Source organism: Rana temporaria, chromosome 10, assembly GCF_905171775.1.
Source record: "Rana temporaria chromosome 10, aRanTem1.1, whole genome shotgun sequence".
Taxonomy (NCBI): Eukaryota; Metazoa; Chordata; class Amphibia; order Anura; family Ranidae; genus Rana; species Rana temporaria.
The window spans coordinates 58,484,503-58,512,311 of NC_053498.1; the positions used below are offsets into that span (position 1 = coordinate 58,484,503).

Sequence of the window (27,809 nt, forward strand, 5' to 3'; positions counted from 1 at the left end):
TCTCTTTACAAGAGGCCAATGGCAACAGAAATACATAGACTGCAGCTGTCCGAGTGACAGAAAACCTATGGATTCTATACTTTCTGATTGACCTTTTCTGGGACAAGTTTTAAAGCAATTAAAGTCAGAACTGCTAAGCTGTATACTTGTTCAGCCCTAATGACTCATAGGATTAGCGTGGCAGTCAGGCATCTAGCATTTTTCAAAAAGTGGTTAACAATTGCAGCCCTACATATTTCTCTTAGGACAAATTGTTCTGGGTCATATTGATCCAAGGACACCTTTCTTTTTAAATAATTATCTAATATGCTCTCAACCAAACCGCTTGTTGTCGTTTGTACCCACCAGAATATCTTGAACTGAGATGACAGAACAGGGGAAGGCAGTCGGAGAAGAAACCTTTACAATCACAGAGTCCACATCCGCAGGAAACACGTATTTAAAATACTGCAAAGAAGCCAAAGTAAAGGGGTGAGGAACAGCAAAAAAAAATAAAATAAGACTTTTTACATGAAAACATGAAAAACTGAAAGCTCTCATAATGTATACGGTGTTCAATGTTTATTTTGAAGGGGACCAAACACATTTGTTCTAGTTCAAGAGCCTCAATATGCTATATGCCACTGAGCTGGAAAACATAGGCTATCTATATACTTACATGTTTCTATATTGCAGAAAGTTAATCATAAACCTCAATACACTGCTATTCAAAGATTAATCACCTTTATTTACAAGTTAGGCTGACTGTGGTGAGAGATGCTACAGACTTGGAATCATCAAGGCCAGGCACCTGCATTGACATAAATTAAAGCTTTAAATAAATCAATAGTATTGATTCTTAAAATAAGCAAAAGTAATACTACTATTGTTTTTAATCTGGAGGTTTAAAAGTAAACTAGATCCGTTTTGGGTCGATTTTATTTGCTACTTAACATGCAACACATACCACAGGATTCCGACAGCCCCGTGGCTTAGCTAAAGAGACTGCACAACAAAACTGCTTGTTTTAAGGCACAATTTGTTGTAATAAAATGTCAGACTGGGCTGTCCAAGAAGAGTCAATGACAACCAATAGGCTTCTCTCATCAGAGTTTGGGTTACTTCTTTAAAAAGAAGTAACCCAAGGTTTACCATGCTGGCTCAAAAGTATAATATTTTATAGAGGCACCAGGGGATCTGCAAAGGCAAAACACTGTATGGTTTACAAACGGTAGGGTTCCTCTTGGGCCTCGTACACACAACGGACCGTTTTCATCGGATATGTCCGCTGGCGGATTTTGGTCTGATGGCTGTACACACCATCAGACCAAATTTCCCGCGGACAGCGAACGCGGTGACGTGGCCACGACGACGTGCGCGACCCTGGAAGGTCAATGCTTCCACGCATGCGTCGAATCACTTCAACGCATGCGAGGGCTTTCGGCCGAGCGGACATGTCCGGTGAGTCGTACAGACGACCGAACATGTCCAACGGACAGGCTTCCAGCGGACATGTTTCTTAGCATTCTAAGAAACATTTTTCCGCTGGAAACCTGTCCGATCCGCCGGAAAATTGTCCGGTCGGCCGTACAGACGACCGAACATGTCCGCGGAAACTGGTCCGCGGACCAGTTTCAGCAGACATGTCCGGTCGTGTGTACGAGGCCTTACACATTCCATCATTAAACTGTAGGAAGAAGATACCTACATGTATGATCACATACCTTGCCGAACACCATATGAGCCCCACAGAGCTCTCGAACACAAAGAGAAACTTCAGGAACTGAAGCCCATCTATCACACCTCATTAATGGCTTGGAAGGATGTCAACTATAGTGATTGACCAACAGTAAGGGGCAGTTGAAGGCAGGGCCAAGTACAATTTCAGTTTTTGAGGTCTTTATTTTCATATTTGAGTATCCAGGTCTTTGGAATACCCAGGGAAATCTACAAAGTGTGAAGCATACATACAGGCATTTTCAAGTGCTTATTTTAAAAGGTCTGACTGTAGTATAGCAGAATTACAGTATACAGCGAGTGAAATAAGTATTGAACATGTCACCATTTTTCTAAGTAAATATGTTTCTAAAGGTGCTATCCATACATACAACGAAACCAAAACAAATAAGTTCAGAAATTAAGCTATGTGTAATAAAATGGCATGACACAGGGAAAAAGTATTGAATGGGATAACTGAAATGTATTTAATACTTTGTTCAAAATTCTTTGTTGGTAATGACAGCTTCAAGACGCCTCTGTATGGAGAAACTAGTCGCATGCATTGCTCAGGTGTGATTTTGGCCCATTCTTCCTCACAAGCAGTCTTTAACCTGTTCCCTACCGAGCCATAATATTATGACGTCGGCAGGAACTATCCGTCCTTCAGAGTGGACGTCATATGACATCCTGTGCATCGCGGCCGCTAGGGGGCGCGCGCCGACATGTGGTGAAAATTTCATGTCAATAGTACCGTTAAAAATGGTGACGTGTTCAATACTTCTTTTACCCGCTGTATGTGAAGAAAGATCTCCTGGAGTTGTTATTGAAGAGGATTGTCTCCTAGTAAATCTTGATGGGCACATGCAGAGGTATAAAATAGAACCTTCAGGGCCCTGGTGCAAGAAACCAAGATGGGCCCCCCTACCATCCAAGCCCCCGGGCTAACAATTTTGGGAGGGTGTCCATGGACATCCTCCCAAAACCGTGCTTCCCGCATGACCCCTGGGACATGCATCCAGTGCAATCACAGTGGCCCTTTACCACGTGATCAGCTGATCACATGTAAACACATTGCTGGTTATCTGCAGCCCTTTCCTCCCACGCAGAGTCTATGTTCGGAAAAGACTGCCATTTACTGTCAAGAACGACAGTAAATTGTTTACACTGATAATCAGTGACCCAATCATCAGTGCCATCTATCAATGCTCATCAATGCCACCTATTAGTGCCCATCAATGCTGCCTATCAGTGCTCATGAATGCCGCCTACAAAAGTGTTACCCATCAGTGCTCAATAATGCCACCTTTACTGCCCGAGTTCTGCCTATCAGTGTTCCTCAGTGACCATCAGTGCCACCTATCATTGCCCATCAATGCCACCTATTAGTGCAGCCTATCAGCGCAAATTAGTGCCTCCTATCAGTTCTCATCAATGTGGCCTAGCTGTGCTCATTAGTGCCTCCCATCAGTGACCACAAGTGCCTCCCATCAGTGACCACAAGTGCCTCCCATCAGTGACGACGATCAGTGCCGACTTGCAGTGACGGAATGCTCAGTCGCTGTCGGGGGGCTCAGCGGGGCTGCTATTCACACGGCTCTGATCGGAGAGTATGTCTTATGGAACAGTAGCACAGAGACACCGGCATTGACATTCTATTTTCCTCTCTGTCCGTCCTCTATCACACGGGATGACAGAGGACACAGATGATCTGACTGCTCTGCCCTTCTCCCCCCTCCCCTCTCCTGTGTGTGCTCAGCGGGAAATGTGAGCTTGTTGGCTTTACACTTGACTGCCCGCGGAGCACACACAAGAGAGGGGAGGGGTCGGTCAGCTGTGTCCTCTGTCATCCTGAGAGAGGACGAATGGAGGGGGAAATATAAAGTCAATGCCGGTGTCTGTGCTACCGTTCCATGTGTGACACGTTCTCCGTTCAGAGCCGTGTGAATAGCAACCCCGCTGACCCCCCCCCCCCCCACCTGATAATTACGCCACTGGGTACATGGACTATAGCATTGGGCACTTAACATTTCTACATTTTTGTTCTAAGGGAATATAGGTTTCATTACAGCACCAAGGTGTCTATATTTGAATACATGGCAGCTTAGTGCCAAAAACTTTGATATGCAGGCATAGCAAACCAATCTAACTTAATTTAATGGTGGCACAAAAGGAAAATCACATGGTTTTAAATGGTGCCCGTTTACATCAATGTAGTGCAGCTCAATTTTAGAAAAAGCTCCCGTGCTACTTTGATGCAATTCTAGCATTATACTGGCCCCATAGAACATGCTAACCACATCCAAGTAGCATCCAAGTTGCATCACATGATCACAGCATTGTGATGCTAGCAGCTAGCTGTGTATATAAACATACCAGGTATGGAACTGCTATATGAAATATATTGTCAAATTAAATTTCAACTGTTGCCAGGCTATGGGCATTCAAATATTTACATATATATTTTACAAGGAGCAAATTAAAAACAACCTCCCACTTACCTCCGTAACTGCAGGCACTATGGCGCAATTTATCCTCAAAATTCACAACAACAGGAGCACTAAAGTCCCTCAAGTCATTCTCTTAGCAGCCCAGCTCCCCTCCAACAGTATCTGCTATGTTTTTACATTAGAGATTGGAATGCTGGAAAGCTACTGAGTAACTGCGTGGAGGGGGAGCAGGGTAATATGACCTACTGACATAATGACTTGGGGAAGACTTCTGTAGTGTTCCTGCTGTGAACATGGAGGACAAATTGCTCTACAGTTTGGGCAGCTAAACAGGTCAGAATCTTAACCGCATTCACAGTACTCTCTGGATTTCTCTCCCAAGCTATCCCATTTCTTGGAATATTTGGACAGAGTACTGCAAACTCTTATTCTGATTTCAACCAATGTCTGTGCTGCTAAGAAACAGTCCATTAATTTATCTGGTTTTCAACTATCCCTCATCTCCCATGTGACCACCACAGAAGGAGAAAGAACTTCTGTCAGGTTTTTGCATGCCTAACAGTCACCATACACGTTAACCAACTGTACAATGTTTGTACAACTTATTTATGGGATCACAATTATGTAATATGGAGGACTTACTGTAGCAATTTTATAGTTGGGAGATTGCATAGATTGTAACATGTATGGTGACCTGAAAGGAGAACTATATATTTTTTTTATGTATTTAACTCCTCAGGGGAACACCTGCATACAGCACTTGGTCCTGTTCTGATCTGTGTCCCCTAAAAACATCTGTTGGCTGCTCCATCCCCATTTAAAGCCCTAATTATGGGCGTCTTGTGTGGGAGGCACAGTCAGCACAGAGTACCGCACCCCTCTAAACTGAGTCAATCCATGCTGCTTGTTCATTCAGAATAGTAAAAGATCATTCAGAGTTTGGCTCATTGTAAAGTATTTGCCCCTGTGTGTACAAGCCTGCAGTTACATTATACAGAGCTGCAACTCTGATTATTTTTTTTACTATTCTGAAAGAAAAACAAAATGAAAACAATGAAAGAACAAGCAGCGCTGCTCACTCAATAGAAGTGAAAGATCACTCAGATGTCTGGCTCTCTGTGTGTCTATCATGGCTGCTTGTACCTGTGTATAGCACAGCCCGACAAGGTTGATCACTCATTCATAAAACTGAAAGCTCACACAGGCCTGCAGTGCTGTGTCATTCATGGGCCGAGCGGTGTATGTGTAAAAGCATCCCTGATAGACACACAGCACTGTCAGCTGAGTGATCTATTTTTGTGAAAGGCAACCACTGCTGCCGGACACCAGAGCTGCCAATCACATGTCCCTTTCCTTTGGAGCAGTGTTATCAAACGGGGGCGGAAAACCTGCCTGATCATGCTGCTTAGAAATGAAGGGACGGATTCAAACAAGACCAAATGCTATATGCACTTGGTCCCATAGGGAGTAAAAAAAAAAAAAAAAAAAAAAAAGTATAAAAATTGTAGATCTTCCTTATTCTATCCAAAGAAAATTAAATGTTTGTGGCAGTTTCATTTTGCAGCAGTCACTATGGATGAGAAAGCTAGATGGAATAACAATTTGGAACAGAGGTATACAGGGAGTGCAGAATTATTAGGCAAATGAGTATTTTGACCACATCATCCTCTTTATGCATGTTGTCTTACTCCAAGCTGTATAGGCTCGAAAGCCTACTACCAATTAAGCATATTAGGTGATGTGCATCTCTGTAATGAGAAGGTGTGTGGTCTAATGACATCAACACCCTATATCAGGTGTGCATAATTATTAGTCAACTTCCTTTCCTTTGGCAAAATGGGTCAAAAGAAGGACTTGACAGGCTCAGAAAAGTCAAAAATAGTGAGATATCTTGCAGAGGGATGCAGCACTCTAAAAATTGCAAAGCTTCTGAAGCGTGATCATCGAACAATCAAGCGTTTCATTCAAAATAGTCAACAGGGTCGCAAGAAGCTTGTGGAAAAACCAAGGCGCAAAATAACTGCCCATGAACTGAGAAAAGTCAAGCGTGCAGCTGCCAAGATGCCACTTGCCACCAGTTTGGCCATATTTCAGAGCTGCAACATCACTGGAGTGCCCAAAAGCACAAGTTGTGCAATACTCAGAGACATGGCCAAGGTAAGAAAGGCTGAAAGACGACGACCACTGAACAAGACACACAAGCTGAAACGTCAAGACTGTGCCAAGAAATATCTCAATGATTTTTCTAAGGTTTTATGGACTGCTGAAATGAGAGTGAGTCTTGATGGGCCAGATGGATGGGCCCGTGGCTGGATTGGTAAAGGGCAGAGAGCTCCAGTCCGACTCAGACGCCAGCAAGGTGGGCTGGTATCATCAAAGATGAGCTTGTGGGGCCTTTTCGGGTTGAGGATGGAGTCAAGCTCAACTCCCAGTCCTACTGACAGTTTCTGGAAGTCACCTCCTTTAAGCAGTGGTACAGGAAGAAGTCTGCATCCTTCAAGAAAAACATGATTTTCATGCAGGACAATGCTCCATCACACGCGTCCAAGTACTCCACAGCGTGGCTGGCAAGAAAGGGTATAAAAGAAGAAAAACTAATGACATGGCCTCCTTGTTCACCTGATCTGAACCCCATTGAGAACCTGTGGTCCATCATCAAATGTGAGATTTACAAGGAGGGAAAACAGTACACCTCTCTGAACAGTGTCTGGGAGGCTGTGGTTGCTGCTGCACGCAATGTTGATGGTGAACAGATCAAAACACTGACAGAATCCATGGATGGCAGGCTTTTGAGTGTCCTTGCAAAGAAAGGTGGCTATATTGGTCACTGATTTGTTTTTGTTTTGTTTTTGAATGTCAGAAATGTATATTTGTGAATGTTGAGATGTTATATTGGTTTCACTGGTAAAAATAAATAATTGAAATGGGTATATATTTTTTTTTTGTTAAGTTGCATGCGTCGAATTGATTCCGAGCATGCGTAGGCTTTTTCTGCGTTGGAATTGGCTACAGACGATCGGAATTTCCAACAAGAACTTTTGCTGTTGTAAAAATTGAGAACCAGTTCTCAAACATTGGTTGTTGGAAATTGCAACAGCAAAATGTCCGATGGAGCCTACACACGGTTGGATTTTCCGACAACAAGCTCACATGGAACATTTGTTGTCGGAAATTCTGACCGTGTGTACACGGCATTACTGTGAAGAAGCCTTTCCATATTTAGAGATTAAATCTCTTTTTTTCTAGATGTAAAGAGCCGCCCCCCCCCTCCTCTGTGATTAACTCAATAACTCAACACCAAGTTCACTATATGGACCCCTTATATATTTGTACATTATGATCATATCCCCCCTTAATCACCTCTTTTCAAGAGAGAATAAATTCAGATCCTCTAATCTTTCCTCATAGCTGAGCTCCTCTATGCCTCTTATCAGTTTGGTTATCCTTCTCTGTACTTTTTCAAATTCCCTGATAACCTTTTTGTGAACGAATGCCCAAAACTGAACTGCATATTCCAGATAAGGTCTTACTAATGATTCGTACAGGGGCAAAATGATCTCTCTCGTTTTTTTTTGACTTGTACCTAAAAAGGTAAGCCTATAATAAGGCTTACCTGTAGGTACTGTAAATATCTCCTAAACTTGACATCATCGGCACATGCACTCTGAAGGTCCGGCTTACCATGCCGGATCTTCAGAGCCCGTGCCTTAAACAGCAGCTCCTGCACGCATGCGCATGTGCTATGTCATAGCAGCTCCACTCACAGTGGCTGAGCCTGCGAAACCGGAAGAAACACTGGGAAAGGTGTCAGCTGTCTCAGAGGTGTGCGGGCGCACCTGCCGCAGTATAATATTGGTGGCTTGTTGGCAAGTGGTTAAATACAAAAAAGGGCTCGTTTTTGGAAACCGCAGCTTGGCATTACATGCTGTTAGTAAGCTTATGATCTACCAGAACACCCAGATCCTTGTCCACTCATTGATTCTCCCAGTTGTACTCCTCCTCTTGGTATGAATGATGCATGCATATTATTAGCCCCCTAAGTGCATAACCTTACAGCTTTCAGCATTAAACCTCATCTGCCACATAGTTGCCCAATTAAACAGTGCCTTGAGATTGGCTTGTCCACTGCATAGCTTGTTGTCATCTGCGAAAACTGGGTTCTCACAGAGCTAAGCTCCGCAATATCTGAACCATTGTTTCAAATTTTGAGAGACTCTTTATTACCTGGCTCAGTACCACTGGATTAATAGCAGGCCAATAAGGAACCTGAAAGCACCTTGGCACAACATTTTCTTTTGTATCGCCAGTCAAAACCCGATGGGTTACTAGTTAAGGGGATTTATGCATTTAAAGATAAGTGCCAGAAGAGGTGACTGACAAAGTGCTTCTTAAAAGCAATTCTGGATATATAGGTTAAATTCACTGATGCCTAAAGGGTTAAACAAGGAGTTAAATCTTCAGGTGTTCTTGGACTAATTAACTCCTCTTAAATGTTTCTATTCATTCACACTGGGGTGCTTTTCAGGCTTTTTGCGCTACAAAGAGCGCCTGTCCTGATGAAGCTAGAATCCCTAGCGAAACATGTAGACACATGTCCTCACACGCCTGACACCACTCCACGCTCCTGCCTGCCTCCACTGTAGCTTGGACAGTTCAGCGGTTTAGTGCACGCAGTTCATAAGTGAGACATTGAATCGCTGCAGCTTCGCCATCATTTGCTGCCCCTGGGTTTGGCATGAAGTTATGCTATGATTAAGGAAAGCAATTATCCACACAGTTTGGAAAGAAGATCTCTTCATTACTGAATTACCTAAACCCCTACTCCAGGGCTGAGTTACACATCTAGCACTGAAGCCAACCAACCCGGCAAAGCATTTGCTTAATCGCCTGTTTACAAGGCTTAACACTTTGAGAAGCTGGGGCCACCTTGCAAGTTACCTGAAATGTTTGGAGACTTTTCTTTCTCCCACAAGGAATAGATAAATATGCATGACTGCTTTTGTTTCTCATTTGCCTTTTTTCATTAGCTTCAGTGCTCATTACTGGAGATCAAGTTTCTGTCATACACCTGTGCCAGCCATTGGCTCCATGCTTTCACATGCTTTGCCGTACAGCGGCTGTAACAGATTCTTTGTTTGATCTACAAGGGGTGTCATTCTGCTTGTGAGGTGCTCTGATCAGATTGATTCATCTGGATACACCGCTTTCATCAGCCATCAGAGAACTCTCTTCATTTTCCCCCTGTTTGATTTAAACATTACCAGCATCACAGTTTGAATGCGATTTTCATTTAAATTCTGTTGGATTATCTCAAAATTAATTTTCTAGCATGTATGTGTATGCTGTCTGAGTGGTGTTTTGATGTTTTTAATTCATAGACAACGTTGTCTTTATTTTATAATGGTGGAAGGTTTATTAATTTATTTTTCTTTGAGTGTTTTTGATATGAATTGTTGTTCATCAATAAACTTTATATAATTTTTTATATAATTTTTTTTCATTTATGACTATGTACTCCAGGGGTGCCCAACCAGGGGCCCTCCGATGTGGCCTCCTGGTCTTGGATGGTGGACTGGCAAGCCCAGATTGTGTGAAAGAAGCCAGCGGTAGAGAAAGCAAGCGGCTGTGGAGCAGAGCCGCATAAGCCAATGCTTCCTGTATAGCGCCGCTCCTGTCATAGGCGGAGTGATGAGTGATACCTGCATGGGACAGCAGGTTTATTACTAAAATCACAGTGTATATATGGACATATCTGTTCTGCAGTGGTTACTGGGCTGCTTTCAAACTGATCCGCAGGTGTAGTGCAGTGCACCTGCGGCTTACCTGCACTGACCCATAGACTTCTGGTTAAACCTGTGAGTGTGGTGAGCTTTCAGAACGTGCATCACACCTGCAGAATATAATAGAATTCTATCTCAAAGTACAGCTAACCCACAGGAAAGCCACATGTGCACTGTGCTACACCCATGGTGTGGGTAAGACTGCAGACCATCAGTGTAAAAAGTAGACTTATGCCACGTACACATGATCCGAAAATCGGACGACAGATCGTCCGACTTTTTTCGTTTACTATTCGCAAGCAGAAACTAAATAGGTTACTAAAGTCACAAAAATTCTCGTACGACAGAAAAACAAAAAATAAATAAAAAATCGGAAGTGATGTCATGTGTTCTAATGTATTTGAGTTGCATTTTCAGACGACAACTGCACTGACTAAACGGAAATTGTACGATCTGGTATCGTACGAAGATTTTTTTTTTGCATGTCCCATAAAATAATAAATCGGATGAACGGTCATGATTGGCTCACGGAAACCCTGTACCAACGATCCGATTATCGTACGATTCTTCCTCGGACGTCATTTTTCGTACGATGTGTGTACGAGCCATTAGGCCCCTTTAACATGATCAGTCTGACCCAATTGGACCCTCCATTCACCTCTCACCTCCGCTCATTGTGGTCCGCGACCTGTTACCAAGTTGCTTAAGTGGCCCTCGCTCTTCAAAAGGTTGGGTGCCCCTGATGTACTTCTTCATTGCTAGAGCCCTGTGGCTCATTTAAAGCGGAGCTCCACCCTATTTTAACACTTGAGCTTAATTACATTGCAGCCTCGAATGAAGGAAGAAACTGAATTTTATTTTATTTATTTTTTTGTGACAGTACCTGTCCTATCTTCATCTGTCACGCTCCTTCCCGTCTATGTTAACTGTGGGTAGTCTGCGGGTATTGCGTCATTTCCCTTACCCGCACTGTCTCCTGGGAGCTTTTGTCATTGCTCCCAGGAGTCATTGACCGATGACGCCGCCACAGTTAACAACGGGGAAGCCGTGTTTACACACGGCTCTCCCCGTTCTTCAGCTCCGGGGATCGATCGCGGAACTCCAGCGGCAATCGGGTTCGCAGGTCCCAGAGCTTCGGACCGGGTTGCGGGCCCGCGACTGGACAATAGCACAGCACGTACCTGTACGTGCATGTGCCCAGCCGTGCCATTCTGCCGACGTAAATGTGCAGGAGGCGGTCCTTAAGTGGTTAAGTGGCACTTTGGATTGCATCTTCTCTCTGATGAGATTTTTCCAATAGATTGGTATAAGGCCAATGTGGTGCCTTAAAAAAAGTCAAAGATCAAAGTCTTTACCAAGTAACTACAGATCGGTTATTTTAACTTCTAATCAGGAAGATACTTAAGAGTTTAATAAAAAGACAACGCAAACATTTTGGATTTCTGATCAATTTCTATACTGGGACAAATATCTGAGTGAATCTCAGAGTAATAAAAGACCAGATAGAGATCCTAGCCCCCTTCCACTTTATCCAATAATAAAAAACTGGTTTTACATACACTTTAATACACTTTCCATGTATGAACATAGCTCCTGGGTAAAACCTGAACCAGTGTGTTTATATTCCTCAATGGGTAATCTCCATTTTTCTGCAAATTTATGATGACGATCGTCATCGCCTTTAATAAAATAGAGCAAAGTGTGGGAAACATTAATCGTGTAGCTGACAAATATTTGCCTTTTAGACTATGTACCTTCTACACTGTGTAAAGACGACCATTAAAAGTTCAATATTAAAACAAACAGAACAGCAACTGCAAACACATAACTCTTGTCTAGAACAGACACACAACATATACTTGCCACCTTTTACACATTATACCTGAGGCTGAGCAGGAGTTGCATTAAAACTGAACCGTTCTTTTGTCCTACAAAAACAAAGATCCCATGAATTTCACTCTGGCAGAGACATATCATTATACACACATACAGAAACACAATATATTGCTTCTCACCGCAGTACAAAATTCTCCACATGAGTGACACGTAGAAGGTACGTGGTGTTTTTCTCCGAGAGGGTGGAAACATCCACATAGAAGGACTCCGTCTCTGACTCTGCCCTGGTTGGTGGTTGGCACAATGTGCGGCCAACATCTCGGTATTGGTAATTACGCTGAAATCTGAGAAAATACATAGCAATCTGTATATATAGGTGTGTTTACAGACGAATGTATAGGTTAATAAAGCATGAGAAATTCATGGAAAAGGGACAGACAGAAAATGAAGATATGCCGACCTTATTCAAAAATTTAGAAGATTATGGCTGATCAGAACAGATTTTATACTTTAGGCATTTGCAATCTCTAAGCAAACACAAAGGCAACCTTCAGACTTGCAGCTTTTACACATCTGGAAAGCGGGAAGAGCTATACTGCCAAAAACCTAAATCTAAAAACACCTTTTTGTGCAAAATATACAATATTCACCTAACTTTGTCCACATCCTCTAGGCCATGACAATCACAGGCATGACTCCTAAAGGCAGAGGCATGATGGGATTTGTGGTTCCACCACAGCTGGAGTGCCTGGGTGGCCTACCCCTGCTCTAGGCTATTATTTGAGATTCCTTCAGGTGTGCGCACACTACATGGGTGGCTGAAGGTTCACATTTTCTGGAGTGGCACATTACTGCAAAAGATAGTGCAGCTCAGGAGTGAGCAATAAAAGGGTGACAACTCTGCAGTAGAACTGAGAAATCGTTGTCACCCTAGGAAAGGACCTGCACGTGGACTTGTTGGCAAGATCAGGCATGATTGTATTGAAAACAGGGGGATCGAAAAATATTACAGATTTACAATTTACAATTTAGTTTAGCCTTTTAGATTTGGAGGTACCTTAAAGGGGTTGTAAAGGTTTGTTTTTTATTTTCTAAATATATTCCTTTAAGCTAGTGCATTGTTGGTTCACTTACCTTTTCCTTCCATTTCCCTTCTAAATGTTTTTTTTCTTTGTCTGAATTTCTCACTTCCTGTTTCTCCTCAGTAAACTTCACACCATCATCCGAGCGGTGTTTAGTCAGCCAGAACTGCTTACTGAGGAGGAACAGGAAGTGAGAAATTCAGACAAAGAAAACAAAGAAAAAAAACATTTAGAAGGGAAATCAAAAGGAAAAAAAGGTAGGTGAACCAACAATGCACTAGCTTAAAGGAACCAATTTAGAAGATAAAAAACAAACCTTTACAACCCCTTTAAGGCTACTTTCACACTGAGGCACTTTACAGGTGCTATAGCGCTAAAAATAGCGCCTGCAAAGTGCCTCTCCTGTCACTCCAGTGTGAAAACCCGAGTGCTTTCACACTGGAGCCGTGTGCTTACAGGACTGGGAAAAAAAGTCCCGCAAGCAGCATCTTTGAGGCGCTTTAGGTGCAGTGTTGTACACGGCTACTTAAGTGCCCCTTCCCATTGAAATCAATGGGCAGCCCCGCCAAAGCTCCAGTAAAGCACCGTGGTAGCGGCATTTTTAACCCTTTATTCAGCCGCCAGCGGGGCCGAAAAGCTCCTCTAAAAACGACGATAAAGCGATGCTAAAACTAGCAGCGCTTTACTGCCGACGTCACTGCGCCTCAGTGTGAACGGGCCCTAAATCATTTCAAATGTGTGCGTTTATTTAAAGGAAATAAAAATCTTTACTTACAGTCCCCTGAGGGTAAGAGGTACTTGGAAAGACACAACGGCCTCCTTCTGCCGGACGCCAAAAAGCAATGGTGTTCCCTTCTGATCCGACAGCACTTTAACAGACACTCTGACCCCTTCAGTCTAAGCAAGAATAAAGACAATGCGAGGCACTATATAAATAATAGGTAAAAGAAAATCTACAAAAATATCTTTCAAATGGAGAACTATAGACAACACTTTATAGAGCAAGGAAGGGTTATAACCCCAGTCAGATTTTTTTGTTCTATTCCCTTTACTTCCTGTCCCATAGCCAAACAGGAAGTGAGAGGAAAAGCCTGCAAATGAAGGGAATTCCTTGGGGGAAGGCCAGGTCACTAGAACTATTGGAAGATTTCCCCTCTATTACTTTTCTAGGGAAAACCCGATATGTGACATTCTATATGTGTGTCCAGCCGCCACATATTTCAAGGTGTTGTCAATTTTGACAGGCGCAAATTGCTGGGATTTGACGCACACGGGCCAAACCGCCACGTGTGCATAAGGCTTTACACATTAAAAGGAAAAAAACAAAAAAAACAATAGAAAAAGGGATGAACAGCACAAAATTAAAGTAGCTAGAAGCCAGTTTGAAAAAAATATAGACTACTGTCTGCAGGGGCCCCAAGGGCCACACAATAAGTGCCTAAGAGCTGCACGAGGCCCCCGAGCTCCATTCCATCCCCACTCTATCCAGAATGATATGAACAGTTTGGCTGGAGTGGGGCTTTTAGTATAAGATACCAGAAAGCAAAATTAATATATTCCCCCGAATCTGTCACACACAAGTCTTCTAACCGGATGTCTGCTTTATGGAGAAAACATCCCCTTTCTTTTTTGTTTACATCAGATAAATAAGCCACAATGATTGGCTGATGTTACAGACTCCATTGTGGCGCCAGATTTCACAATAAACCTTCACGGACATGTTGAAATACATTATGTTCTGACTGACAGGACAAACAGGAAGAACAAACCCGCACCTTTATCTGGGGAAACCCGTGAACCTCTCCATTGTTATACAAATACAAGAACTGGTATGACAACCATCAGTCTGAATCAGGCGACTGGTATATTGTAACACTGGTCCAAGCGGTATTCGTTTTAAACTTTTTTTTCCCCTCTATTTTCACTTAGTGATCTGGCCAGTACCACATCTGCTGTATTAGAGTGCCCCCCACTCCGGATAAAGAAAAACAGCAAGCACATTTGGACAGCAGTATGGTCAGTCTGGGGGAAGGGGGGTTATTAGATGTACTAAAAGACTTAGGCCTCGTACACACGACCGAACATGTCCGCTGAAACTGGTCTGCGGACCAGTTTCCGCGGACATGTTCGGTCGTCTGTACGGCCGACCGGACCGTTTTCCAGCGGACATTTGTCCAGCCGACCGGTTTCCGGCAGACAAAAATTTCTTAGCATGCTAAGAAACTTGTCCGCTGGAACCATGTTCGCCGGACATGTCCGATGGTCAGTATGACCGATCGGACATGTCCGCTGGCCCGAGAACCCGCGCATGACGTCGAAGTGGTTCGCGCACTTCGCCGCGTCATCGTCGCCTTCACGTCGTCGTCACGTCACCGCGTATTCTGTCCGCGCAGATTTTGGTTTGATGGTGTGTACAACCATCAGACCAAAATCTCCGAGCGGACATGTCCGATGAAAACGGTCCGCGGACCGTTTTCATCGGACAGATCCGGTCGTTTGTACGAGGCCTGAAAAGTCAAGCTAAAACACTTTTAGAATCAGTTACAGCAAACAGTTTTTTTACCTTTTGGGATAAAGGTTTTACATAAATAAAATAAAAGTTGATCAATGTTAGCACCCATGTTAGTGGTAAATGGTTTGTCCCAACCCTCTTAACTGCTATATATGCAGGGCCGCGTGTTCTGTTGAACAACAACAGACTTACTGGCCAGATCACCAGGTGAAAATAAAAGAAAAACACCTATAAAAACAAATACAGCCACCACTAAGAAGTGGTAATTGGTTGCAATATAAAAAAAACTGAACTCCAGGCAACAAAACTCTCTATAAATATTTAATAGCCACAACAGAGAAAAATCTCTTGTGTGCACCAAATGCCAATGCAAACCCACATATTAACGTAGAAGTAGCAGTGACATCATCACTGTGCAGAGAGCAGAGTTGTGGAAGTGGTCCAGCCACTTCACCCACTACAGGCTGCCTGTGTTTCGTCAGATTAGGCGACCCGTCAGAATTGGTAGCAGAAGTGACGTTCCATCACCACCATCTTGCTACACCCCACACTTATCCATACTAAGGATACACTGAGAAGGGGAAAAGCGGACATCTTGTTACACCCACCGGAGTTTTGCATTTTACATGAATTTTTAACACCAAAAAGGAGTTTATATAGTGAAATAAGTACTTGGAACTCCGCCTGACTGGTTCGATGTTTAATTTTAAAAGCAGCGGCAAGCGTGCTCATCTCATAGGTTTACTAAACTGACAGAAGTTCACTGCTTTTAAAATTCAACATTTGAACATTCATAAGGAGTTCCAAGTACTTTATTTCACTATATAAAAACTCACTTTACTGTTAAAAATAAGTGTAGAATTCAAAGCTCCGGTGGGTGTAACAAGATGTCTGCTTTCCCTCTTCTCAGTGTATTTTTAGTATGGAGGAGTGCGGGGTGTAGCAAGATGGCAGTGACGGAACGTCACTTTGATTACACATTCTGACGAGTCACCTAATCTGATGGAACACCTGCAGAAAACTACAGGAGGGGGTGGAGACCAGACCAGTCACCCTGCACAAGGAGAGGAAGCAGCAGTGAGCGGTCTTTATTAGGAGGAGGCTATGGTAAATTTTCACATTGGATTACTGCACAGATCTGCTTTTAGGCAATATTTGCTTATCATGCAGTTTAATACCTGGACATCAGCTTTAATGAGCACACATGGCCATCTAGCCATTTTACGGCCTTCTGCATTACATGCATTTGTCCTAGAACCCACAAGGCCCCAAAACGTGGGCACCACTCAGTACGGAGCTCAGCTCCATCCAGCCATAGACTGACAGGTTACAGGCAGTAGGGCTGGATGCTGCATCTACTAGGGTTGTCCCGATACCACTTTAAGACAGTACAATTACTGATACTTCCCCCCCCCCCCCCCCAACTACTCACTGATACCAATACTTTTTTTTGTTTATGTCAACGTGACAGCGTTTCCCCCCCCCCCCCCCCCAAGTTTTTTTTACAATGCTTTCTTTTTTATGGGGGGGGTGGACAGTGTGTGTGTTTATTTAAATTATTTTATTATTATTATTATTATTTTATTATTATAATTTTTTAATCAGCCCTGTTGGGGGGCTGATATTTCCCCTTTGAGACAGAGAAAAAGACAGAGGATGGAGATTCCCCAGTCCCTTTCTCTGCAGCCTCAGCTGCACTGAAAACGAATGGAGAGAAGACAGCGGCTCCTCTCCATTCATAAACGGAGACATCGTAAACACAGAAGGTTACAAAGTTTCAGTTATGTGAATGGACAGTCAGTGATCACTGACTCTGTTCTTACAGAAAAGGAGGACATGGAGAGAGACAGCAGAACGGAGGCAAACTGGAGGGGGGAAGCAATAGAACGGAGGGGGGCAGCAATAGAATGGAGGGGGGCAGCAATAGAACGGAGGGGGGCACGGAGGAAGAAAGAAGGGGGACAGCAGAATAGAGGGGGCATGAAGGGGGACACAAGGGGGACTGGAGGATGCGTGGACAGTCAGCGGTGATCGTGTGTGTGGGGGGGGGGTTACAAGCACCGATCACCGCTGTATATATTTCACTAAAGCAGCTGAAAGCCACAGGGGGAGAAGCTTGTAACTCCCCCACACAGCGATCACCGCTGACTGTCCAGGTATCGGGTGAAACATCGGGAGCATTTGCCCGAGTACAAGTACTCGGGCAAATGCTTGGTATTGGTGCCGATACCAATACTAGTATCGGTACAACCCTAGCATCTACCCTTGGGGGGACACACACAGCAGCTAGATGGTCCTGTATGCAAACGGCATTAGGTGGACCACAAATGTGAAGGATATTGTAAAAATAAGTTTAAGACCTCTAAAGATCCTATGGGATAGATGAATTCTTCCTCTTTTTCCCATGCTTTAATTTACACAATTCTCCAAATGCAGACCAAGCTGTTCAGTATAAGTGACAGGGGCACAGGTGGGGACTAATATAATTTATATATTATATACACACACACACACACACACACACACACACACACACACATATATACATACACACACACACACACACACACTTTTTATGACAGAAGAAGATGGCAGCGTCCACGACTGACAGGAATGCTGACAGCACAGTACTATAGGGGATTCAGTTGCCAGGTACGTGTTCAATAATGTGCCAATATGCTGTGCATACTAGCACACTATGGTTAAGGCTGCATTCACACCTGAGCATTTCAAAGTCACAAATTTTTACTGCGATTTTGTACAGGTCACCAATGTAATAAGCAGAAGAAACGCCTGTGATCTGCCCCAAAAAAGCTGTTGATGTTCTTTTTTGAGCTTAAGGCGTTTTTCAGGCGTTTTGCTTCAGGTGACAAAACGCTCAGATGTGAACAGGTGCCATTGAAATTAATGGGATTTTGCTTGTTGGGTGTTTTTCCAGGCAAAGCTCCTGATGGCCATTTAAAATAAATAGTGGATGTTTAATTTCACTTTCTGTGCATACAGCTATCAGAATAAAAAGATAACAACACAATTAGGTTAGTCAAATAAAGCCAACAAGGAACTATCCAGAAACAACTTAAAGCAGTGGCAAAGCGGACAAGTAGATTTATGACCCGATATAAAAACGTACTATAACCCTAGGGTCATTTTGCTGGAAGTTTAATTCCATCATAATTCAAAAAACAAAACACATCTACAGATATGGCCTGATTAAACTGTATCTGAACCCAAGAACAGAAATGCAATATAACCAAGCTTACTGGTCCTTCAATGTGGTGGCTGCAATTGTTGTCTTTTTCAGACCACATAATTTTCTACAAGTACAGAAAATACCTGCTGATCCTTCCTTTGTCACATCCTGCAAGCTGAACTGAAATATCAAATAATATTATCATCAGCCTTCCCATCTACCTTCTGCGAACTATACAACCCCTTCTCCCTATATAAAAAGGGAGATTAAAAAAAGGGAAGGCGTTTGTAGTCCAAATGAGCAGAGTAGTCTATGATGAAAATGCTGCTTCTCAGTGCAGTGGGGAAAAGGAAGGATGTTATTTTTCAGGATTAGCAGGCGCAAATAAAAGGGGTAAAAAGCAGAAGAAAGAAAACTAATGGTCGCCACTACATCTAAGGATTGGTAAACTGAATCAAATTGCATTTTTATTTTGGGTTTAGATACACTAACAAGTGTATGTACAGTGGATATAAAAAGTCTACACACCCCCAATGTCCGGTTTCTGTGATGTCAAAATAATAAATTTGCAGACTAAGATAAATAATTTCAGAACTTTAACGTGACCTATAAACTGTACAATAAATATGACCATATATCAACCTGTAGTCCAAAAAATAATGAAGGTTTGTCAACCAGGGGCTGATCAGCCAAAAAAAAACGACAAAGTGAACAAACACCTAAAAACGTCCCATAAAAAGAACAGTGTTAATAATAACAAAATCCACCTAGAAATAATAAAAGCGAGAATTTTTTATATATATATATATATATATATATATATATATATATATATATATATATATATAATATACATACATACATACATACATACATACACACACACACTGTGATGCCAAAAAATAATAAGAAGAAATGCACAACCTAAATTGGTGACTAAACCCTGTGAATTGACCAAAAGTCCCAGCCAAAAAATATCAGCATAAGTCCACAAAAGGGTCTCTGAGGGGTTAATTGCGGATAGTTTAACTGAAAGAGGTCCCGATCCTTTGGATGACACCTGGTGCCACACAAATGCTGAATGGTGCCCACCACCGTAATTAGATGTAAGCTTACCAAAAGGCAAGAGTACAAAGCAGCAGACTGTGACCCAGCCGCGGCCTTTAATCTGTTCACTACACCCGGATTAAGGCAGCCAATGGATTCCTTCCGCTCACAAATACGCAATGGCTCAGGATGAGAAAGAAATAACACAGACCATCGCGTGATACCGTAGATAAAAATAAATACACTTACATTTATTAGTTTAGAAGCGGTATAAAAAGTTTGCCGGCCGGCAAGTACAAAGCCCGTCCTCCCTGTTACAGCGTGGCACGTTTCGTCACAGCAGATGTTGTCAATGGGAATAGAGCGACGTACTGACACACCACTTAATATAGCCCAAGCCTCATTCTGAGATGCAGGGATCGGGTCACACAACGCCATATTGGATATGGGAAAAGATGCCAGTAGATACTCGGAGGAGCTACCCACAATAATTAATGGCTACAAATATTATTTTAAAACTAAAAAAGCAACTTACGACCAATACTAAGGGAATATAGTAATATATTCCGCCTAAACCTTACAGGGCAGATAGACTGACACCGCCAGGACCTAAAGGGGAATAAAGCATAACACTAGGTACCCCAGATAAAAGTATATAGATTAAATCTATAAACTTTTATCTGGGGTACCTAGTGTTATGCTTTATTCCCCTTTAGGTCCTGGCGGTGTCAGTCTATCTGCCCTGTAAGGTTTAGGCGGAATATAGTAATATATTCCCTTAGTATTGGTCGTAAGTTGCTTTTTTAGTTTTAAAATAATATTTGTAGCCATTAATTATTGTGGGTAGCTCCTCCTAGTATCTACTGGCATCTTTTCCCATATCCAATATGGTGTTGTGTGACCCGATCCCTGCACCTCAGAATGAGACTATATTAAGTGGTGTCAGTACGTCGCTCTATTCCCATCGACAACGTCTGCTGTGACGAAGCGCATATTATATAAAACATTTTTTACCTCACTTTATTATTTCTAGGTGGATTTTGTTATTATTATCACTGTTCTTTTTATGGGATGTTTTAGGGGTTTGTTCACTTTGTAGTGTTTTTGGATCATCAGCCCCTAGTTGACAAACCTTCAGTACATTTTTTGGACTACAGGTTGATATATGGTCATATTTATTGGCGCAGCTAAACTCTTTTCTTAGTTATTTATTTTTGTGTTATTCCACCAGTACTGCTGCCTTTGCTTATTTTTCACCAAAGCACAGTTTTTTGTGGTTTATATAAAACTGTACAACTCAGTTGAACAAATTAAAATCTTGAAGATGGGAGGAAAGTGAAAAAAAAAAAAATAATAATAATAATAATAATAATAATAATAATAATAATAATGTTGCATAAGTGTGCACACACTTAAACGAAAACTTTGTTGAAGCACCTTTTGATTTTATTACAGCACTCAGTCTTTTCGGGAATAAGTCGGTCAGCATAGCACATCTTTGCCCACTTTTCTTTGTAAAAACAATCCAAAACTGTCAGATTGCGAAGTCATCTCCTGTGCACAGCCCTCTTCAGATCACCCCACAGATTTTCAATCAGACTGAGATCTGGGCTCTGGCTGGGCCCTTCCAAAACTTTAATCTTCTTCTGGTGAAGCCATTCCTTTGTTGGTTTGGGTCGTTGTCATGCTGAAAGATGAAGTTCCTCTTTGTGTTCAGCTTTCTAACAGAAGCCTGAAGGGTTTGTGCAAATATTTGACTGGTATTTGGAACGGTTCATAAAATTCCCTCTACCTTGAATAAGGCCCCTGTTCCAGCTAAAGAATAACAGCCCCAAAGCATTATACTTCCACCACCATGCTTCACAGTGGGTATGGTGTTCTTTTGGTGATGTGCAGTGTTGTTTTTGCACCAAATATATATTTTGGAATTATGGCCAAAAAGTTCAATCTTGGTTTCATCAGACCAGAACACATTTTCCCACATGCTTTTGAGAGACTTCAGATGTGCTTTAGCAAAGTTTAAGTGGGCTTAAATGTTTTTTCTTTGCAAGAAAAGGCTACCGCCTTGTCACTCTACCCCATAGCCCAGATATATGAAGAATACAGGAGATTGTTGTCACGTGTACCAAACAGCCAGTATTTGTCAGATCTTTCCCCAGAAGTGGGAGCAGATACCTGGATTTGACAGGTATCTGCTCCCCCCTCCACCCTAAAAAAGTGCCAAATGTGGAACCGGAGGGGGGGGGGGGAATTCGATCAGCAGATATTACATTTCTGGGTGAAACTCCACTTTAATGTTACTGTAGGTCTCTTGACAGCCTCCCTGACCAGTTTTCTTCTAATCTTTTCATAAACGTTGGAGGGACGTCCAGTTCTTGGCAATGTAACTTTTGTGCCATATTTTCTCCATTGGATGAGGACTGTCTTCACTGTGTTCCATGATATATCTAATGCCTTGGAAATTCTTTTGTACCATTCTCCTGACTGATACCTTTTAACAATGAGTTTCGTCTGATTCTTTGGAAGCTCTCTGCGGACCATGGCTTTTGCTGTAGGATTCGACTAAAAAAATTTCAGGAAAGACCTACTAGAACAGCTAAACTTTATTTGTGGTTAATCAGAGACACTTTAAAATGATGGAACATAGGAGAAGATTTGGGACTTTGAGTGAGGTGTATAAACCATTGGTCGGTGCAGCAAACACAATCTTGGTATGAATACAAAAACAAGATAATGTACAATGATAAAACGATCTTTAATGGATAGTCTGTCGGAATTTATAACCATGTTGCAACATGATGTAACAGTTACTCAATAAAATTCCACACCAAAATACAGCAAACTTTTTCACAATAAAATCGAAACATACATTGGGTACATGATAAAACATTAGAGGGATTGCCTCACAATATGCACAACGTGTTTTGTGAAAACATCACTTCCTCAGGAGCAGGCGCAATCCAACTGTCTATAGGGAACACATAGGAATAGGTGTCACTATACTTCAATAGTAATTAAGATTATCATCCCAGAAACGAGCAACAGAAATTAATTGTGTATTTACTCACTGAAATCGCTCCTATTCTTAGTGCTAGGTGACGACAGCCAAGGCAAACCCCCATTAGGTGTCCAGCACAGGAACTGAGGAGGCCATCTCAGTACATGATCAGTTACAGTGTGAGGACCACAAGAGGATTGTGGGAGAGTTTGGGACTTTGAATGAGGCCACATAGAAGTGTGGCTCTATCCCTGTTAATTTAAATAAATTAACAGGGATGGAGGCACACTTCTATGTGGCCTCATTCAAAGTCCCAAAAACTCTTTTCATGTATACCAGGTATATGCAATTAGCGGACCTCCAGCTGTTGCCAAACTACAAGTCCCATGAGGCATAGCGAGACTCTGACAGCATCAAGCATGAATCCCAGAGGCAGAGGCATGATGGGACTTGTAGTTTGGCAACAGCTGGAGGTCCGCTAATTGCATATCCCTGATGTATACCGTATAGGGATGGAGGCATATTACCAAGGTCGATTACCAGCGACACAATCCTGGATGTCTTCACAATATAGGCATCCAGGATGCTGTATAATATAATGGGTTCCGCAACATATGCTCATGTGTTTACCCTGTATAATCCATCTACAGCTCCAGTGCTGCATTATCACGGCCAGCTCCACTTTGTTCACAGTGTGGATTGCCAGGCTGCCTGTTGTCAGTCCACCTCCGGGAACTGAGATGCGTCTCGGCTGCCCCTCCCCATCCCCCCCTTGGTTGGGGTGGGGGCGGACCTGGCCACGCCTACAGCGACAGCCGCAGCGTCACCATGTTGGTGTGCCGACACGTGGATTACCACCAGAGTTTTCTCTTATGGGGAGCTTGCTTTGGTGCCAAATGTCTGATCTGCTTTGGCTGGTCAGCTGATGACGCATTCCCTCTTAAGTGCCCCGCGTGATGCTGGGGGTCACTCCAGTACATGTCTGATGGCGATTACATCTATCCCCCTGTTGCAGAGGACTACAGTTTCAATTTTTCAACTTTTTGGACTCACTCTAGTGACTTTTTCCCCTATGAGCATTATACTAACAATAAGGTAATTGATTTTGGTTTAACAAGCCCTTATAATCATTTACCTTTTTTTCTTTTTATTTGCCCATACTTTGTAATCCACCCACATATGGGGGTTACATACTTATTTTATATTGGCTATCCACATATTTTGTGTGTTCCATATATACATATTACATTTATAGCAATCCCCATTTAGAACCCCAATGAACTATCCACTCATGTATTGATAATCCACAAAATGTTGTGGCATATTCATACATACGATTTATATATTCATTATTACTTTAATAGAATCCCTATTGGACGACCAATCTTTCAATAACAATGTATTATGGCTTTCTACAATCATCTTGTGGTCCATACACTGCAACTGATCATGTACTGAGAATTGCCCCCTCAGTCCCCATGGTGGACTTTTAATGGGGGTTTGCCTTGGCTGTCGGCACCTGGCACTAAGAATAGGAGCCATTTCCCTGAGTAAATACACAATTAAAATTTCTGTTGCTGATCGTTTCTGGGCTGATAATCTTAATTACTATTGAAGTATAGCGAGGCCTATTCTACATATGTGTTCCCTATAGACAGTTGGATTGCGCCTGCTCCTGAAGAAGTGATGTTTTCACGAAACCCGTTGAGCACATTGTGAGGCAATCCCTCCAATGTTTTATCATGTACCCAATGTATGTTTCGATTTTATTGTGAAAAAGTTTGCTGTATTTTTGCTGTGGAATTTTATTGAGTAACTGTTACATCATGTCGCAACATGGTTATAAATACTGAAAGACTATCCAATAAAGATAGTTTTTTCATGTGCATTATCTTGTATATGTATTCATACCAAGATTGTGTTTGCTGCACCGACCAATGGTTTATACACCTCACTCAAAGTCCCAAATCGTCTCCTATGTGCAAATTAACAGGGATGGAAGCACACTTCTACAGGTGAAACTCGAAAAATGTGAATATTGTGCAAAAGTAAATTTATTTCACTAATCCAACTTAAAAAGGTGAAACTAATATATGAGATACTCATTACATGCAAAGCAAGATATGACAAATCACGGCTCACAAATTGTGATGATTATGGCTCACAGCTCATGAAAACCTCAAATCCACAATCTCAGAAAATTTGAATATCACATGGAATCAATAAAACAAGGATTGTACATAGAACAATATCAGACCTCTGAAAAGTATAAGCAATCATATGTACTCATTACTTGGTTTGGGCCCCTTTTGCAGCAATTACTGCCTCAATGCGGCGTGGCATGGAAGCCATCAACCTGTGGCACTGCTGAGGTGTTATGGAAGACCAGGATGCTTCAATAGCGGCCTTCAGCTCTTCTGCATTGTTCGGTCTCATGTCTCTCATCTTTCTCTTGGCAATGCCCTATAGATTCTCTATAGGGTTCAGGTCAGGCGAGTTTGCTGGCCAATCAAGCACAGTAATCCCATGGTCATTGAACCAGGTTTTGGTGCTTTTGGCAGTGTGGGCAGGTGCCAAGTCCTGCTGGAAAATGAAGTCAGCATCTCCATAGAGCTCGTCTGCAGAAGGAAGCATGAAGTGCTCCAAAATCTCCCGGTAGACGGCTGCGGTGACCCTGGACTTAAAGAAGCACAGTGGACCAACACCAGCAGATGACATGGCTCCCCAGCATCTTGCAGTGTGTGCCTCTCCATTCTTCCTCCATACTCAGGGTCCTTGGTTTCCAAATGAGATGCAAAATTTACTCCCATCATAAAAGAGGACTTTGGACCACTGAGCAACAGACCAGGTGTGTTTTTCTATCCCAGATAAGACGCTTCTGACGTTGTTTGTTGTTCAGGAGTGGCTTGACAAGAGGAATACGACATTTGAAGCCCATGTCCAGGATCCGTCTGTGTGTGGTGGCTCTTGATGCACTGACTCCAGCCTCAGTCCACTCCTTGTGAAAGTCCCCAACACTTTTAAATGGCCTTTTCCTGACAATCCTCTCCAGGCTGCGCTCATCTCTGCTGCTTGTGCACCTTTTTCTTCCACACTTTAACCTTCCACATAACTTTCTATTAATGTGCTTTAAAACAGCACTTTGGGAACATCCAACTTCTTTTGCAATTACCTTTTGGGGCTTTCCCTCCTTATGGAGAGTGTCAATGATGGTTTTCTGCACAACTGTCAGGTCAGCAGTCTTTCCCATGATTGTGATTCCTACTGAACCAGACTGAGAGACCATTTAAAGGCCCAGGAACCCTTTGCAGGTATTATGGCTTAATTAGCTGATTAGAGTGGGACACTTTGAGCCTAGAATATTGCACCTTTTCACAATATTCAAATTTTCTGAGATTGTGGATTTGGGGTTTTCATGAGCTGTAAGCCATAATCATCACAATTATGACAAATCACGGCTTAAATTATCTTGCTTTGCATGTAATGAGTCTATCTCATATATTAGTTTCACCTTTTAAGTTGCGTTAGTGAAATAAATGAACTTTTGCACAATATTCAAATTTTTCGAGTTTCACCTGTATGTGGCCTCCAAGTCCCAAACTATTTTCATTAAAATGATGGAAGGTGTGTACTGGCTCATAGTTAACATGAGTTTGAATGCGATTGCTTAATTTTGAACACAGTTATATCCCCAGTTCTAAGAGGGTGTGCACACTTATGCAACCAAAGGATGTAGATCTTTTTAGATTCATTGTATACTATAGATGATTATACAGAAGTATAAATCAAACTTACAATGACCATAACATACATCAGGGTTCTACAAACTTTATAAACAAATGATTAGCTTACCGGCCTTCACACTTTACAGGGGATAAAACTGTGGCCATTGGAAATAGAAAATATCCCAGTATCAATGGGAGTAAAGGATGCCCCATTTTCAGTGTCAGTGAGAGGAATTGTGGAAAAATCATGCCCCACCATTGGTGTCACTGGGAAGAATTGTGCCCCATCATTGGTGTTAGAGGATGAAATATTGCTCCAAGGACCGGATAAAAGCAAACAAAGGGTCACATCTGGGCCCCGGAAAACTGACATACATGAGTACATTAAGCCTGGGTTCACACTAATGCGGTGCAGGAAACCCTGCGATCCATGCATCCCACACTGCATTCAAATCACACTGCCCTTGCAATCTGCAGCGGGTGTCGGTGAAATCTTAACAACACCCCAAACGCAGGTCACAAACACACAGCACCGGTTGCAGTGAGGTTCAAAAATTGGTGCATGTATGACTTTGGGCTCAAATCACACCGCACTTAATCGCACGAGGTGCAGTTCCTGTGCGATTCACATGCCGTTCGTAGTGTAAACTGAGACTAACTGATGCTGAATCCCAGCCACAGACATTTAGACCAGTGTTTTTCAACCAGTGTGCCGCGGCACACTGGTGTGCCGTGAAGAGTCCCCAGGTGTGCCGCGGCAAAATTACCCCCAATATAGGCAGCTATCTGATGGCCACTTGGTTAATATTTATTATTACAGTGGTGCCGGTCCACTGTGTAAAGCTCACTTCCCGCTGCCACAGGCACTTTGGAAGCTGTGCGGACCTTTATGACCGCGTCTTGCCAACCGATTACGTCATCGGTTGCTATGGGAGGGTCGGGCGCACGCCGCACGCACTGATATCTGTGACGTGTGAGCCTCGGGAATAGATGCTGGCTGGCGCACGTTTCCCTGAGGGGAGGAGAAGAAGAACACCACGAGTAGGAAACAAAACAGTGAGGAGACACAGGTACAGTACTTGTAGTAGATGAGCCATGAAGGAGGAAGAGAGGGATCCTTTAATATCATGTCTCCCTCCTGACACCTCCATTGCCCACTCCGCTCTCCTCGTGTCACCCTGTCAGTCAGACTCCTCTGATGGAGAGAGAGAGATCCAGTACATGTTTTATCTGATAGAGCCAGCCAAGACAAAGAATCATCTGTAAACTCAAAATAGCAGGTTATGTCCACCTGGAGTGTGTCTGCCACCTTGGCATTCCCTACACCTGTCATGATTAGTTTTTATTGCAGGCATGGTGTGTCTAAAAATAAAAAATAAACTATATAACACTTGTTGGCACTTTCATTGCCTCACTTTTCATTGCAAGCATGGTGAATTTTTTAAATGCAATATAATATACATGGGCTATATGGGTTATTTTTGATGATGATAA

General features: G+C 42.6%; 1 protein-coding gene across 6 annotated transcripts in view; it reads right to left on the reverse strand.

The window, feature by feature from the left end:
* The window catches only part of SIDT2 (SID1 transmembrane family member 2), a 107,324-nt gene that overhangs the window by 66,597 nt on the left and 12,918 nt on the right, over nt 1-27,809 (reverse strand). For 5 of the 6 annotated variants that reach the window (XM_040327661.1, XM_040327659.1, XM_040327660.1 and 2 more), the window contains exons 3-6: nt 13,619-13,740; nt 11,941-12,105; nt 11,808-11,853; nt 346-447 (exon numbers count right to left, since the gene is read on the reverse strand). In XM_040327661.1, coding sequence (XP_040183595.1) covers nt 346-447; nt 11,808-11,853; nt 11,941-12,105; nt 13,619-13,740 — 435 coding nt within the window. Of the gene's footprint in view, nt 1-345; nt 448-722; nt 791-11,807; nt 11,854-11,940; nt 12,106-13,618; nt 13,741-27,809 lie in introns of those variants that run through there. The other variant, XM_040327662.1, reaches the window with a different exon arrangement.